The sequence below is a fragment of a genome, unplaced genomic scaffold, assembly GCF_019419815.1.
Source record: "Pyrus x bretschneideri cultivar Hongxiangsu unplaced genomic scaffold, Pyrus_bretschneideri_v1 Contig12, whole genome shotgun sequence".
NCBI classification, from domain to species: Eukaryota; Viridiplantae; Streptophyta; class Magnoliopsida; order Rosales; family Rosaceae; genus Pyrus; species Pyrus x bretschneideri.
In genome coordinates, this window is record NW_025999413.1 from 2242745 (window position 1) to 2259190 (window position 16446).

At 38.8% G+C, this 16446-nt stretch overlaps 2 protein-coding genes and 1 long non-coding RNA gene across 5 annotated transcripts; 1 reads left to right on the plus strand and 2 right to left on the minus strand.

The window, feature by feature from the left end:
* Nucleotides 1-2030: 2030 nt before the first annotated feature.
* Nucleotides 2031-9965, minus strand: LOC103928503 (putative rRNA methyltransferase YlbH). Of its 3 annotated transcripts, XM_048577906.1 has the most exons (12): nt 9803-9965; nt 9600-9697; nt 9395-9490; nt 9097-9201; nt 8909-9013; nt 8465-8603; nt 8124-8236; nt 7989-8045; nt 7641-7854; nt 7368-7466; nt 3397-5927; nt 2031-2504 (listed from the first exon to the last, which is right to left on the minus strand). In XM_048577906.1, exons 1-9 carry the CDS (start codon nt 9942-9944, stop codon nt 7744-7746), a joined length of 966 nt encoding a protein of 321 aa, XP_048433863.1. In that variant the 5' UTR covers nt 9945-9965; the 3' UTR covers nt 2031-2504; nt 3397-5927; nt 7368-7466; nt 7641-7743. The 3 variants fall into 3 exon arrangements, with proteins under 3 accessions (XP_048433863.1, XP_048433862.1, XP_048433864.1); XM_048577905.1 differs by lacking the exons at nt 2031-2504; nt 3397-5927 and having other exon boundaries at nt 7290-7466; XM_048577907.1 differs by lacking the exons at nt 2031-2504; nt 3397-5927; nt 9395-9490 and having other exon boundaries at nt 7290-7466.
* Nucleotides 9966-10401: 436 nt separating this feature from the next.
* On the plus strand, nt 10402-13126 carry LOC103928479. Its single transcript, XM_048577908.1, has 9 exons — nt 10402-10806; nt 10887-10967; nt 11133-11483; nt 11591-11726; nt 11825-11987; nt 12183-12311; nt 12444-12638; nt 12736-12858; nt 12954-13126. The coding sequence occupies exons 1-9, from the start codon at nt 10656-10658 to the stop codon at nt 13062-13064; spliced, it is 1440 nt and encodes a 479-aa protein (XP_048433865.1). The 5' UTR covers nt 10402-10655; the 3' UTR covers nt 13065-13126.
* Nucleotides 13127-14615: 1489 nt separating this feature from the next.
* LOC125474348 lies at nt 14616-16279 on the minus strand. The gene is made up of 2 exons (XR_007255888.1): nt 16206-16279; nt 14616-15412 (listed from the first exon to the last, which is right to left on the minus strand). It is a non-coding gene; the product is annotated as an uncharacterized LOC125474348 (long non-coding RNA).
* Nucleotides 16280-16446: the final 167 nt, after the last annotated feature.

Consider the following 16446-nt stretch of genomic DNA (forward strand, 5'->3'; position numbering starts at 1 on the left):
AGAGGCCTGAACTACAACTCATAGAACTGATGCCGACCTAGGTGCTAGGCTAGAACCAAAGAAACAGCGCAGCTGGACCCATTCGATACAGACCGAGCCTTTCTACTTCTTGTTTAGACATGCTCATTAGGAGCTGGATTCAGTGATGAAAATATCCGAAGTGGTAACGCATTACCAATTGGTATCCACTTCCGAGTTCTTATACATCACTTTAAATGCCAACTGGTACAGGAGCAACATGGGGTTTGTAGATTGATGGTTTCCGTACAATTATTTAGGTAGATCAGCATCGAGCAGGAGAAGAACCCGGCTGTACATGTTGCACACAACCGGGATATGCTAGTTCTTTCTTGTTAAGCAGCGATAGAAACTCGTAGAAAAATCGTTCATGCCCCCGAACTTACAAGGTTAGAAATAGAGGTGTTGAGTGTTGTTATACAACAGCTGGAATCACAAAACACAGTGGGAAAGAAATAGTCTGAGGCACTGAATACAGTAGTCTAATCTGATCCTTTCATACCACTAAGAATTTAAGTTGTGTGCGGCAGGCAGTCCAAGTCTAATCCGTAGACTTAGGCCACTGCTACTATCACCACATTCAGCACGGCACCACCTTGATTTCAACTTTCATCATTGACAAATAGTAGCATGAGATGAGTTGGGCCATTATACTTTCTAATTGACCAATGCCATCACTTGTAATTCTCGAGTGCTTGGCTAGATGTGAGTAACTGGTCGATCGACACTATATAACCGAACGACCAACCCTCACATCCAGCAACAATCCTGCAAGATTTGTCATGCATAGTGCCATTACCACTTTTGTGTATGTTTATTACAAGTACGGTTATTTAGCCGTACAAAACTGATTATATTAACGACTCTTTAATACAGGTGGATCTTACTTGCAATAGTAAATGCCCCCACCTCTATATTTGAAAGAGTGCAGACAATGTCGTTAGTTTTGTCTGTCTAAGTAGTGTTAATTTGAGTGGAATAGTTTGAGGGGAAAAATCTTCTTTTTACTGCCTTGATTCTTTAAAGCAAAGCAAAGGGAAGGGAACGGGCACTGCACGGGAGGGGAATCTGTGTCCCATGCAACAAGCAAAAGAGACTTTGGACCCAGTCTTCCTTCTCCCTCTCTCGAATCAATCAAAATCAAACGACAAAAGGAAGCAAAAGTTAAAGTAAAATTCCACATTTTTTAGCTCCTTTGTTTTCACTTTTGCAATTCAGATCCTCTTTGGATCTCGCAGTCCGGAACCAACGAACAAAGTAATAGAGACCGTTTTTAATAGAGAGAGATTCGGACTCTTGGTTTGTATGAGGTGACAAGTGGATCCTCGTCAGATCCTCTTTGTGAGAATCCTCCAATCATAGTCATTTATCGTATATCGTGCAGTCAAAAATCAATGTAAATTTTTATTTAAAATTGAATATAAACAATACCTAATATAAGATGAACGGATGTAATTGAAAGATTCTCAGAAACCTTACAAAGAAAATCAGATAAGGATCCTATCTCTCCTCTGGAACCATAGGATTTGAACAAGTGATCTGGATTACACGACCCGTCGGCTCTAGCTACGAGATCCCCAGAGGTAGTCGATTATTCACTTCGCATATTCATCATCTCTTAACTTTGAATTCAACTCGATTCGTTTCTTTCTACTTTCTCTTTTTTCCCTTTTCTTTTTTAAATCATTTTTTTTTAAATTTTTATTGGTGGGTTATGCTTTATGTTCTACCCACCTTTTTTGGATTCTTACCTTTATTGAGAGGGAACTGCTTTACTTGGGAAACACAAACGACAAAAGCCACTTCAAGAACGAGGAGAGAGAGGAATGATGAATGAGTCATACAAGTTACAAGCCCACTCCTCTCCAATACCCCAATACGTACAGGGCCAGATCACATGATGAGTGAGATATTCACGAGTGACATCAACATATATCGTACGGAGGATCGAGGCTTCAACAGACTAACTCTCACATCGTGTGGAACCAGAATAGGATTTTCCTCGGGCGGTGTTCCGATTTTCTTATAGTATATCTACTTGGTCTGTTTTTTTCAATACAAAAGCAAAATCCACTCCATAAACTTGTCTCCAAAACATTTTAAGCAAATACCATCGAGATACATTTCAAAAGTTGTTCCTATCTTTCTCAAGATTCTTGAACGTGTATAGTTTGTTTGAGATAAAGCTTTGGCTTCTTTCCATGCCCACGAACAGCTTTACCGTGAGTCTGCAACAATGCTCGGAACTTGGAAATCGATCAAACTAGTGAGCTTAAGCTTATTCTTCTCCAAAAAAATCTAGTAACTAATCACTCCACAAGTCCTAATTCCTACGGGCGGGGAAAATGATAACTAACTGAAGGGTAAAAAATGCAGAATGCAGATATATAATTAACTTATTGTACATGCCTGCTGCCAAGTTCTGATGCTTCAAAACTCCGCACGTCTAGGCTCGCGTAGGTGGTTGTCTAGTCTTCACTACTCTCCTGTATAAACAAAAAAGAAAGCACTAAAAAGATGAGGCGAGCAAATGGTATGGAAATTGGGAAAACATGCCGATTATGAAGAGTTTAATACTATGCCACTGCGCTCGGTTTTGCACCAAGCCTTCCTAAGATTAAAATTAATACCCCAATTTTAATCTCGAATTCATATGGGGCAAAAAGAGTAGATCGACACTGTAAATATATTAACAAAACTGTCAAAAGAAAAAGGAGAAGCTAGTTCTTTATGTTCCCTCCCACAACAAAAAGTTGTCAAGTTCTTTCTCCAAGGCCTTTATACGTGTTCCTTATAAAAATAAGAGAAAGCTTGGTATATAAAGAAGCTTTAAATAAAGAGGGAGACAATCCTCAATTTCCATATAAAATATACCAACAAACAAAGAAAGAAACAGGGATGCATTTCTTTTTACAACCCCCCCCCAAAAAAAAAAAAAAAACAAAAACCAATATTTCAGGATGATACCAAAGCCAGTGAGCCACTTGTAGGTAAAGAAAGTTCACGGTCACGTCTCCGAAAACCAGAGACCGAATATATGAAATGAAATTTATGGAAACAATATATTCTCTTTCCAATTACTGTGATTTGGCTTTTCTCTATATTGGTTTTCTTTCTTTTGGATCTTTCTGTAGGAAAGGACTTACCTACACCCAGGGATGCCATTTTAGCGTCCCAGACCAATGATACAATGCCACGAGTTTTAAATTCCTCACATTGCGTTGTATTATTGATCTGGGGTGTAGGGAAGTCTCTCTCTTCTGTCTCAGTATGCATGTCCCCTCCCTCATAATTAAGCAGCTTTTAATTATGCAGCAGTAAATTATAGTGCTACGGAGAAATATACTAGTAAAAATTGATGAAGGAAAATATAAGTACCTGTTATGAATGGGATCGGGTCCATTTGGCACTCTTCTTTTGCTCACGTAAATAAAGGTGGAATCCCAGACAACAGCATGCTTCTCTCTTCCAATCAACTTCCAATGCTTGAAGATTTCGGTGGATGAAACTGTAACAGCTGGTTTTTCAGCACTGCGGTTTACAAGAATTCCAGCAAGGAAAAACCAGAAGACACCCAAAAGCAGAAGAGCTCCAAACATAGCTCTTAAAACCTTCCTGCCACTTGCCATGTATATATCTCTCCTCAGCCCCCTCCGGCTTTAAGTTTTTCCTACTGGCTTTTCCACCAAGCCTAATGGCCGGTCATTTGAAACCACGATAAAGAATGTACCCAAAGACCAATGCTTGTGGCGAGAGTACGAAGATGAACTCTCAGAAAAGCAAGCACAAACAGAAAATAGAGAGAGAGAGAGAGAGAGAGAGAGAGAGAGAGAGAGAGAGAGCAAAAAGAAGAACAGAATTGAACAAATGATTAGGTGATCTTTAACTTGGCGGGTAGAGTTGTTGGTTCTATTTAAAGGCTCATACAGGAAGGTGCTCTATGAGAGGTATTTCTGTGAGTGAGGGAGAGAGAATAAATGGATAATAATAAACAGAAAAGTTCATTATTCCTTTTCTGTGTTGAATGGGTCCATTTATGCCCTCTTTCTCTGCTTTGGTTTGTGTATTTTCATGCAGCTAATAGGGGACCTCACTGTCCTCCTAATCCTTGCGTACTCCCAAGTTTCTAAAAGACATAGAGCCTGGAGCTACCCTATCATATAACATTCGGGACTGAGGAAGTTGGAACCCCCTCTTTACTGGTTTGTTTGTTCCCCTCCCTACCGGAAAATTCTAGGATTCAATTGCTGGACCACGTAACCTGTCCGACCCTCCCCACAACAGAGCGGGACCCCCTGTATTTGGTCCCACTCAACCCCACGCTGGTTATACACCTTTGAGTCAGCTACCCTATACACTAGCTTCACACGAGCTCCTCCCTCCCCACCTATGATGAATACTTGGCTCCAGAGAACAAGCTACCCCCTGATTTCTGAACTGAATTAAACTAAACCCTAACGCCCTCACCCACATTATATAAACGACTTCACCCAAACAACAGAAACTAAATGATATTTATAATAATAATAATAATACTAATAAACAGAAATGCGTCAGGCTAAAACTTTGGCTACGGTTGAGAGTTTCCTTGCTTCGTAAGGATCTCAACATATGCTTGTCTGTAATAAAGTAGAAATAATTAACAATAAAAAGTAAGGTCATATGCTACTTTTCATTCAAACAAAGACAATAGCAAATTGGATTGGCACTAAGTTTCAGATCAATGTATTCTGGACTGGATAATGTACCAGTCTTAGTCGACTAGACAATTTTCCAAATATGCCCTCAAAATGAGGTGAAATTTCCAAACAGGTTTTAAAAGTCCCACCAAAAAGAAGCTAAATGCTTTAGAACTACCAATTAAGCCATCAAGTATGCAATTACTTTAATGCAATCGATTCATTAGAGGACTATAAGGTATATCTGTCCCCTAATCAGTTGCAACACTACTCGACATCAGTCGGTCACATGAATATATGATAAACGATGTATCACAAAAGTGTACGCTACTTACTCCTTAAGCGTCTTCAAGTAAGGATGATCTCGTAACAGTTTGAACTAGTTTTATTCAAATGCATGTGGATGTGCAAAATTTGAAAGCTTACAGAGGAATAAGAGTTGAATAAAGAGATGTGAGCACATAATTAATCTACTAAGTTCGGTAACAAAGATACAAACTGGAGAGGCAAACACAAGTACATCTCTAAAATCTACTTTCTTATTAATCATAACACCAGAAGGGTATAATAGGGGATTACCCATCAGACTCGTCAATGTCGGCAACAACCATAGCATTATAAGAAATACAACCAGAGAGTGACAGTTAAAGGACGTGCCATTGCAATCCAAGTGGGGGGACCAGACACAAATCCTTAAACATAACACTAAGTGTCGCAAATAATCGAGGAATCAGAAACATCGAAACCTGAAAAAAACCTGGTGGTGTTTTTACGAAATCTGACGATTATACCATATATGATTGAACAAATATCCATGGTCACTACTTACAGAAACTGATGTGTACTAAAGCTTGGCAGCTTGCCCGACAGACGATATAAATTTAGTGACAGATAAAGAAATGCTACCAGTAATGTTACTAATAGTATTTAATTATTAGCTTTAACTACTTTATTTTCAAAGTTCTCCATGTTACTTTCAAGGCTAGAGATATGTATTACATCAACAAATTCTTAATCCATGGCTCCATTGAAAGAACTATGGTTCAAACCAACATGTGGGGGCAACTCTTTCAATCATATGAAATATACGGTCCACCAAAAGGTCCCAACTCTTTCTTCATAAATAAGTACATGTGGAGACTATAGTTTATTAATTAACTGGGTTCCAACAACAGCAATTTACCTTTTTGGGTCCCAACTTCCACTTAGCCCAATTAGTTTCTCACAGTTCTGAAGAGAGAAGGGAGAGGGGAAATGGGGCAAACATTAGCTATGAAATATCATCAGTTCAACGAAATGCAGATAGCTCCTGATATGAAGCAGCAATGCAGATGCTATTCAAAATTTCAAACCACATCTAAATCATTCGCAAAAAAGTTAATCAACTTTCAGATGTTGTGAGATGCCCACTTAATGCTAACTGCCCTTTCCACAACAAAGATTGGAGTATAAGTAGCAAAACCTAGAACATGAAACATATAATCAACAATCACAAACCTCAAAGAACTCAATTCTCTTGCCAGAAAGTAAAAGGAAAAAAAGAATACTGAACTTGACTTGAATTTTAGACATTTATCTACCCGATTCTACAAATATATCCAGTCAGAAAATGTTTGTTCTTTGTGATGCACCATATGCGAGCGAGTGTGAGTGAGCTAATCAATTTGACATACAAATGAGATTAATAAGTCACAATGAATCCAAACATCAAGCCCTCATCCCACAATGAAGACATGAACCTAGTTCAAAGTTAGTATTTCTGTCCAAAATGAGTGTACCCTACATGTCTGATATAACGCCTTACTGATTTCTACTAGTTTTCCCCCTCCCTATGCAATGTCTTTGTGCTTTCAAACTTGCAATTACAAAACCCGAAGTATTTATTAACGCCCACCATTCATCATTTGATCAAAATTCACCTCTCTTTATGAAATTTGTACTTTTACATACTGTCACCTCTATTAGGTGAACATATATTGTGCTTTCAAGGGCCCAGTTTGATTCTCTGATACTAAAACCAACAGAATCAAGTCAAAAGTATTTCCTTTACCTTAGATCTTAGAAGCATAAACCATTTAGTGGGGTCAACCAATTTGATACTAGATGCTATGCGCTCTTCTATACCTCCGTTACCGGCCTTGAATGGAGTAAGACCACACACCAATATGAATAAGATAATGCCACCATCACATCAGCAAAAAAATAAATAAATAAAGGAAACCAATTTTTGAAGAATTTCTAAAGGAACTGTTATGCTACAAATCAACTACATTTTGGGAATGATAAGAGAAGACGATAGTATAGGTAGATCAAGAGTTAGGCTATGTAGCATATGTATACATAAATCTTGCGATCAAAATGAAAAGAATTTTCATATAGTTATAAAACAAAATTTATAACTATAGCATTGGAAGATCAGGACATGACTATGTAGCACATATATATCCTGCATACATAAGAAAAGACTTCACAAATAAGGCAGGTATTGATATGGACCAATTTTGGTGCCATTATTTCATGCAAAACCAAATGATAAGCTGGTTATAAAACCTAATAATTTGAGCAACTCAGATATTGGGAGATGATAAATACTTAAGGAATAACTCTACCTACACAGTTAACTTTCCAATAAAAGAAATATATATACAAAGTTAGTTGCAGATTTCTTACATTCTTGACAAAACTCAGCTTTAACATAATAAAGTTTAACTCAATTTCAACAGTAGTTGATCATCCAGGAAACTATAATTTATCACCGAAATCTTTGACCTGCAATATATAGGTCCAAAAATCAGAGAGATGTAACAATATGGACATATACATAATAGTAACATATATGGGACCATGTGGAAAACACAACTCATATATACTGCCCGTAAAACAGCAACTTACAATGCAAGTTCATTAAAGCTGATGCAGCATGACTCAAAGTTACAAGCTCACCTTCTCAACATGGCATTAGAGAATGTGCAATTGCATCATCTGAAAAATCATCACAGTTTCAGATTTCAGTTTCCATGATCCCCCTCCCATAGATAGACTTCCTTCAAATTTCTACTGCTGCTCCTCGAAGTGACTTTTCTTTCTTCTTCTTCTTCTGGGCCCACTTGGGTCCATAAATAGCCAAGTGTGTCCTGCCAAACCGTCGATCGGTTATCTGCAGTTTCATATGAAACCATTAGCAATTAAACCCATCCCAAACATTCTACAGTTATAAGGTCCGGATAGCTATCACTATCTCACATTTCATAATGCTTTATCCATTGTAAAACTGCTGATAGTTTGCATTACCTTCACAAGGCATCCACATGAATCCAGCATGTCAGTCCTTAGTGGGTACTCAACTACCTAGACCATGAATTTGGAAGATTAGTGAAGAACTGGCAAAAATATAAGCAATAACAGAAATAGAAAATCACAACTTACTATAAAGGTATCTTCTCCAACTAGATCTGAACTTGATATTTGATCCATCAGTACTGCATAGTCAACTTCCATATACGGTGGGGTAACGCTAATGTAATCAAATGGTTCTTTACCTGCAGGAAATTGATTTTATTTTGTAATGACTGGATACAAAAGGAGAATGAAAGATGGTATATATGTTGTAAGAAATATGACGATAACGAATCTAAGATTATAACAATGTTTGTGCACAATGAGGTCTCTTCTAATCAGCACTTAAACCTTTGTCTATGGTTACCACACCCACACACACACACACACACACAGAGAGCAAGATAGAAAGACAGATTATTAGCACATACCTGCAAGTTTCTGTGCACGTTCCATGAATTTTTCAACACGAACAGTATGTATAACTGACATATCAAGAAACCCAGTCCATTCCAAATTTGGACGTAAAACATCTGAAACGACCCATGGATCCATCTCAACAAAATGTACCTGGAATTTGTAATTGTCGAAAGTAGGAAATTCATCAAGATGTAAGTTCTTGACCCAAAGACACAAAAGATATAATATGCTACGAAGTACAACAAAAACAGAAAAGAAATGCATTGCAAAAGAAAAAATTCATAGGAAAATCCACATTTAAACCCCAACTTCACCTAAACTTAGAAGACTGCTTTAGACTGTTGTAGGTCCAGATATGAATTGAGAACTCACTAAAGTACATACATAAGTCTATTGTATTAAACATTGAACAATTTTGTAGTACCAAGAGATATGAACTAATTTATGAATGGCACCTCGGAGCATCCTCGGCTAATAGCTTCAATTCCAACTGATCCAGTACCACTGTACAAGTCTAACCAACGGCCAGGCCTCAAAGATGCAGGACAACCACCAGCAGCCTAAGATTTGCAGCACAAATATTAATTTACAAGCACAAATGTTGAATACAAGCACATATGTCGTAGGCACAACACTTACTTACCTGCAGGATATCAAAGGCTGCACCTTTCACAACCTCCATCATCGGGCGCACATCCATACCTTTTGGACTTAGCAACTTCATTCTCCGCGCCTTTCCTCCAAGCACCTACATTGGCCGAAAACATTAGCCGCAATTTTAGACTCAAGAAATATTACTGTAATTGGTATTTCACTATTTCCAACTGCCAAACATGTTATTGTATACCGCCGTTTCGCTAATCAACAAGTAGCAGCTAAATGTGTTCTTAACTTGCATTAAATTACGAAGGAAAGACACAAAATTTGGAGAAATTGAATACAGTAAGCAACTTATGGGTTGTTCGAGCGGCCTTAGGCTCCTTTGGTGTAATTTCAACGCCCCGTCCAGACTCTTTCAGCTTTTTCTTCCTCTTTCCCTAACGTTCCAATTCCCAAACGTAAATATACATATATACATATATATATATATATATATATCACCAATCATAATCAAACAGATTAAAGGAAGAAAGAGAGAGAGGGTACGTTTGGAGAGGGCTCAGGAGATAAGGCTTCGTCGGGGTTGAAACCGTACTGCTCCATCAACACTCTCTTGGCCTCACTCCACGACTCCTTCTCCGACTCTGCAACCATCAACACAAAAAAAAAAAAAAAAAAAAAAAAACCTTCAAATTTCTAATACAAACGACGAAATTTCAATCGAATCGTATAAAAACGACGAGGTTTACTGGAAGCGAGGACGACGGCAGGTGATTGCCGTCGATTGTTGCAGAAATTGATGCGAGGAAGAGTGGAAGAAGGTGAGACAAATTCCGTAGCTGTTATCTTCATTCGGAATGGAGAGAGGATCGGAGAAGATGAAACCGCCATTGCCGCCCTGAGCTCAGAGCTCCAACTCAAGCTGTAGACTGTAGAGTGAAAGCTTCTCACTTTGTTATCTTTTTCTTTCTGTTGGGCTGAATACGAGCTGGGCCAATATATGTGGGCTTTTATGTATCGAATCATTACAAATCAGAAAAAGGGTAGATGGGCCTACAATTTTAGTCGGCTAGCCCAACAACCAGACCCTTCCTCGAACCCGGTGCCTTGTTAACGCATCCACACGTGTCCGAATCTATCTACCAATAACGTCACCAAACGGGGTCTCGCAAACTGAGACACGTCACTATACACTAACACACGGAACACGTGATGTCTAGCCATCACGAGCACGATCACCCTGCCACGCGGCATTCCCTCAGCCGTCGATTTCATGCGTGGGAAGACCGCGTCACATCGCGTGTTTTTATAAGAGTGACGATAAATTTTATTTTTGAAATTATTAAATTTTTAACTCGGCTGTACAATGACACGTCCGTATAGCGGTGACACTGAAAAATCACTAAACAGGACTCGCCAACCAAGTCTGCCCAGTTCCGAAGCCGCAAGCGAGAGAGAAAGAGGCGTCGAATCTTGATTAATTAATTAATTAGTTAAGTATTTAATTTTTAATTAATCGATCGATCAGAGAGTGGAGGAGCAGTAGCCGAAGCACAAGCTGCCCAATCCGATTGGAGAGCGAGGGAATTTAGTTTTGGGGAAATGGGGGCTTGTGCTTCGAGGCCGAAGGGCTGCAGTTTCGGATTCAAGAAGAAGAAGAAGAATGACGGCGGCGCACGCCGCCGGAGGCGAGTCATTCCCCGGCGCGTTTCGTCGGCCTCCGATCGCTCTCACTCCGTTCCTACACTCCAAGGTTTTTAATTTACTCTTTTGATTCGTTGGGTTTTCTTTTTTCTTTTTATTTTATTTAATTGGACGAGTTCTGACCGGCAGGAAGTATGGATGCATCGTTTTTTGATGCGAATTCGGCGATCGAGTCGGAGCGAGATGACGAATTTTACAGTGTTCATGATGGTATTTTCATTTCTCAATTTTCAGTAATTTTTTTTTTTCCGATTTTTTTAAATAATTGCGTAGGAAATTGGCCTGAATTTTGTAGTTAAAGCGAGTTTGTGCAAGAGTAGTTGTAGGAAGTGAATGGTGGAGTTGAAAAGTGGGTTGCTTTGTATTATTTTTCAGATGTGATGTCATTAAACGAGTCGGAAAGTGCATCCACATTGAGTGTGTCGTCACCGAGAGGTCTTTCTCGGCTGGCACTGAAACCGCCGCCGTTGCATTCCACTTCCGCTGTGTCTGCGGAGGTGACCGTGGATGAAATTGGCGGAGGGGACAAGATGCAGGGACTGGATCATTGTGGGATTCTTCAAAATTCTTGCTTGCCTTGTCTTCCTTCCACTTCCAATAGCCCGTTGGGCGACAAAAGAATAACCCCGGCCGCGCCAAGTTTGAGGAGGAAAGTCCTTTCCTTTAAATGGAGGGAAGGGCATTCTGCTAGTGCTGCAGCTGCAGCTGATTCCACCCCTACATTACGTGAGTTTTGCCCGTATACTTGCCGTTTTGTTAGCGTTGTGATGTTAAATCGTGCTACTTAACAATGTGGACTGGCAGCTGATCATAATCTTCTGTGTTCATGCTAGTTTCCCCCAGATCGCTTGCGAAAAGACCACTAGCCGGTTCTACAATTCCGTACTGTCCCGTTGAGAAGAGAATTCCAGATTGTTGGTCACCTCTCGAGCCAAACACATTCAAAGTCCGGGGTAAAAATTATCTTAGGTGAGAGCTTAGTACTTTTGATAGAATTGATCGATTTCTTTTTTCTTGGAACAATCTGTCTGATTTGTGCGTGTATCAACTCTTCATTTGCTTGACAGGGATAAAAAGAAAGAGATTGCTCCGAGTTGCGCTGCATTTTATCCTTTTGCCGCTGATATTTTCTTATCTCAGAAAAAGATTGATCACATTGCTCGTTTTGTGGAACTTCCAGTTGTGAGTACCACCGGAGACGTCCCTTCTATTCTTGTTGTAAATGTTCAGGTGCCTATTCTTCAAAAATTATCCTGAACTTTGTACCTCTTATTTCGTTTCGCTTTAGATAATAATAATGTTCCATGCTAACTGTTGGTATGTTCATAATCTGTTTGTCCTCTAGGTTCAGCAATCGTTTTTTTCTTACTGCTAAACAGTCTTTGTAATTTTTCCCTAATTCTATGTGAATCTTCTATGCTACAGATACCACTTTATCCAGCCAATTTTTTTCAAGGCGATAGTGATGGAGAAGGAATGAACTTGGTTATGTACTATAAGATTTCTGAAACTTATTCCAAAGAGCTTCCCCCTCATTTCCGAGAAAGTATCACTGTAAGCTGCATGAAACTCTAGATGTGTCCTGGTTCCTGATTATCGTATAGTAGACTCAAGACTCGCTCATTGTGTTGATTTAGTATGTATAGCTTATTAATTATTTTGTGTCCTTGGTTAATTCCGTGACAGAGACTAATCAATGACGAAGTGGAGAGAGTTAGAGGATTCCCTGTTGATACAATTGCACCCTTCAGGGAAAGATTGAAAATTTTGGGCCGAGTGGCAAATTTGGAGGATCTTCATTTAAGCACAGCCGAGAAGAAGCTAATGAATGCTTACAATGAAAAACCTGTTCTTTCACGTCCTCAACATGAATTTTACTTGGTAATTTTTGGTTTTGATTCTCCACCTACATAATTATCGGAAAACACACCATATATCCCCATCTAACTTTTATTTCCCGTCAATCATACTCATACAGGGAGAAAACTACTTCGAGATCGATTTGGATATGCACAGATTCAGCTACATCTCTAGAAAAGGTATTGAAGCATTTCACGAAAGAATGAAGCTGTCAGTATTGGATTTTGGTCTCACAATTCAGGTAAGCAATATATTTCGTTAATCTGAGCATGGCGTATTTACCGCATACTTAAGATCGACGCCTAATCTGTGCTATGCATTGTGATTTTCAAATAGGGGAACAAGCCAGAAGACTTGCCTGAACATTTGTTATGCAGCATACGGTTGAATAAAGTTGACTACAATAATAAATCATTACCAGGAGATTTGAATCAAAAGTCTCTGTAATCCCAACACGATTCGAGTTTCTCAAATTAATAAATAACTGAAAAACAAGTTCTACGATAAAATCTGTATTCATACTTCTGTGTCCAGTATGCTTTCGGTTTCTGTTTGCAGCTTCTTGGCAGCAAGGGGTTTGGCTATAGATTGGAGCAAGAGCCAGAATCTTCTCCTCACCTCCTTCTGCTGCTGCTGCATCTACGGGTCTCATTCCCTCCCCTCCATTTAAATCCACCTGATTGTATCTGGAAGCTGCTGCTTTTATCTGCACGCTGATGATCGATAATTTCATCTTTCCAGATGTGCAAGGTAAGAAAGTAAGAAATAAAGATTTTCATTCATAATTACCGTCGCGAGGCACTTATAAAACGAGGTTCCCACTAGGCTGCAGGAGGCCTCATACATCGCCCGAAAACAGTAGAAAACGAACATTTATGAACACTTTGAGCAGGCTTAGAACGTAAAGATGAATCTGGTGGGGAATGTGAATCAGCATCCTTTCTTTCTCGAGACCCTTCGTCTGGATTTGGATGTTCTTCCCCGTCACTTCTGTTAATCGAAACTGTGACCTTCAGAGTCGGCTTTTTCTCGACAACTTGAATCTTATCCTCCCAAATGAGGCCGGAGGAGCCCTGCCGTCGAAATGACATCGACGATCTCCGCAACGCAGTCATTGATCGATACTTTCGGTCCTCTTCCCTTCCTCGGTCAATGGTCTTGTTTGGTCTCTTCCTTTACTTGGAGGATGATATTAATAGGCTTTCCTTTTTCAACTAACAAAACAGTTTCTTGTTTTGAGTTTGTGGCCACTCACTCATAATTATAGCCACAATATATTCTAGATGCAATTACATTACTATGCATTGTACCCACATTCCAATACCACACAATAATTTCTAAACGAGTAAATAAAAAGTCGTTCATTTTGAGACTATCATCTTGCTTTAGTTTTGGTTAACTTGTGAGTCCATGTTATAATATGAGTGGACAACAAGTTTATATCTTAGGTTATAATATTAACAATAATCCACCTATATTAAAACTACGTGATCTTATTCTAGTACCGTATAATCATCTCTCATCCAGCGTCTTGGTGGAGTTTGATTTCATAATTGCTCTGTAGTTGATATCACATGGTGCAATTGATAATATCCTATTGGTGAATTGATTTAAGCTTGTCATGCGATGTTACTGTGTGACCGGAAATGTAATATGCGACATATTGATCATGAGATGAATTTGTTGATGATCAATTGGCCAATTTGAGCCTCAATCATTCTTTGGGTCCGGTCTATTTTGAGTAAACTTTATCTTCTTGTAAGTAGTCTTGTAAGCAATTATTATTTTCTGATATTTTTGAGATCTCTCAACCTCGAGACATTATTTTGTAATTTCTCTTTTGTCGGGCTATTAGCCCCTTTGTGTAACCAAAAAAAAAAAGGAAGTTTTTTTTCTCCCTCAACCTTAAATAATTTGATATTGATTATTCTGGGCTCATCCTTGGTGGTAAGTGAAAATTAAAGCTTTCATTATGTAGTTAACGTAACATGCTAAAGCTAAGACAAGAAATTAACTACATTAACGCATATGTGAGTTATTGCCAGTATAATGGTAGTATGTTTGCCCGTTGCATCCAAGTTCGATTTCTTTTTTTTCTAAATTATAATAGTTTATAGGATATCCTCATATCAAAAAATAGTTTAACTAATTAATAATCGAAAGAAGCATCCAAAAGTTGAGGAAAAGCTGCCTGCATCTCACTGTCTTGATCCAAGATTGTCTCCACAAACGAACACATGGAAGTCGAAGAAGTTTGGTGATCAGGCAAGCCATAGCTCCTTTGACCTACAAAATCACATCCCTCAATTGCATCGGAGCTGCCTTGCACTCCAAGTGTAATCACATCCCATGCAAATCTTGTTCTTGCTTCAAATGATCAGCTGATGTAAAAGGATCGTACCGAAGATACTCCCTCCGATTAAACGAAGAAGAGGACGGCGTAATCTGAGCCTCGTGTGCTTCCCGGCACACGTAAGTTGGTTGCGAAATTAATTGATGATCTGTGGCACGAGGAGAGGATGATGAGGAGCAAGATGAGGTTACTTCATTTAAAATGTGCGGGTGCTCAATTTGCACACTCTCTTGAAACCGATGAGCCAAAAAGCCAACTGTGCTAGCAGAGGAATTGTACTCTGATCCTTGTCCATTAATATTAGGGTTCATCATCACATTGGTGAATGGAGTTCCTGTGATGCAGGAAGAGTTTGATTCGGGTATTGCTTGAAAAAGGACGAGAACGGATGATTCCCGGCAGTGCTTGGGAGGCCGCTAATGTTTCCGTAGTCGGAGAGGATCTGAGAGTAGGGTTTGTGGGTGACAGGGTCACTTCTAACAGAATTAATACGGGCTGTTAAACAGTTAGTTATATATACATTATACATGTATAGGGTTAGGATCCGGGAACACGCTTTTGACACACGGCTTCTTAGGATCATTCTGTAATGTCTTTTAACGATTCAAATTGTCTATCTTTTAGATATTCCCTCAAAGATCATGTCTACCATAAATCACCCAAATCCAAAACCACACGACTGTTGGATTAAATTTAGTGACGTAGAACTGTATTCGTCCATTTTCTTCTCTACAAATGAATGTCTTAATGGTTTTGGATTCATCTAATTTTTTGTTTTGATACAAGTGATGGTGAGACGGGGCAATGCACCTAGGATTTCGAGTGCACAGATAATAATGATCATAATCACTTGAGTTACAAGTCCTTTACTCCTAAAAGAGTTCGTTAAAACCAAAATATCACACCAACCAAGTTAGGGGAAAATACTACTTGACTCCTTACTTAACTACATATCACAGTATGACGTCTAGTTACAAATCACAGTATGATGCCTAAAATATTATTAACTCATTAAAAACACAGAATTTCTTTTACATGTACATTTAAAATTTTAATTTGTTGTTTTTATTGGGAAATTCACTAATTTTCTAGACCCCTTATTTACTTCTTCTCATGTTAATCCGGGATAATTTCTTGGTTTTTATATACTTAAAGATATAATCTTGGTTATTTATGTTATATTTTCCCAGTTACGTTCACATGAAAGGAGAAAAGTAAAAGAAAAATTACTCCACCTGCTTCCTATGGCCTTGTGCAGGTCAATGATGTGCTCTTCCTCTTGAGGAGTGAAGTTGTCATGCTTGAGGTCCTGCAGACAAACTCATCATGCAAACACGTAAGTTTTAAGCGTTGGAAGAACTAACGAAATAGTTATCAAACAGACGCTCTATAAACAATTAACGAACTTAACCATAAAAATCGAACCTGCTTTTTTAGGAACCAACGTCCAATTTCCGACTCCATGTTTCGATACAT

What these genes read in the sequence shown, in the direction of transcription:
- LOC103928503 (XM_048577906.1), bottom strand. Translation starts at nt 9,944, where the DNA reads ATGGCGGTTTCATCTTCTCCGATCCTCTCTCCATTCCGAATGAAGATA. An exon ending in CAGCCTTTGATATCCTGCAG is followed by an intron (nt 9,014 to 9,096) that starts GTAAGTAAGTGT and finishes TGCAAATCTTAG; the next exon opens with GCTGCTGGTGGTTGTCCTGC. An exon ending in CATGTGGATGCCTTGTGAAG is followed by an intron (nt 7,855 to 7,988) that starts GTAATGCAAACT and finishes ATGAAACTGCAG; the next exon opens with ATAACCGATCGACGGTTTGG.
- LOC103928479 (XM_048577908.1), top strand. Translation starts at nt 10,656, where the DNA reads ATGGGGGCTTGTGCTTCGAGGCCGAAGGGCTGCAGTTTCGGATTCAAG. An exon ending in ATTTTACAGTGTTCATGATG is followed by an intron (nt 10,968 to 11,132) that starts GTATTTTCATTT and finishes ATTATTTTTCAG; the next exon opens with ATGTGATGTCATTAAACGAG. An exon ending in ATTTTGGTCTCACAATTCAG is followed by an intron (nt 12,859 to 12,953) that starts GTAAGCAATATA and finishes ATTTTCAAATAG; the next exon opens with GGGAACAAGCCAGAAGACTT.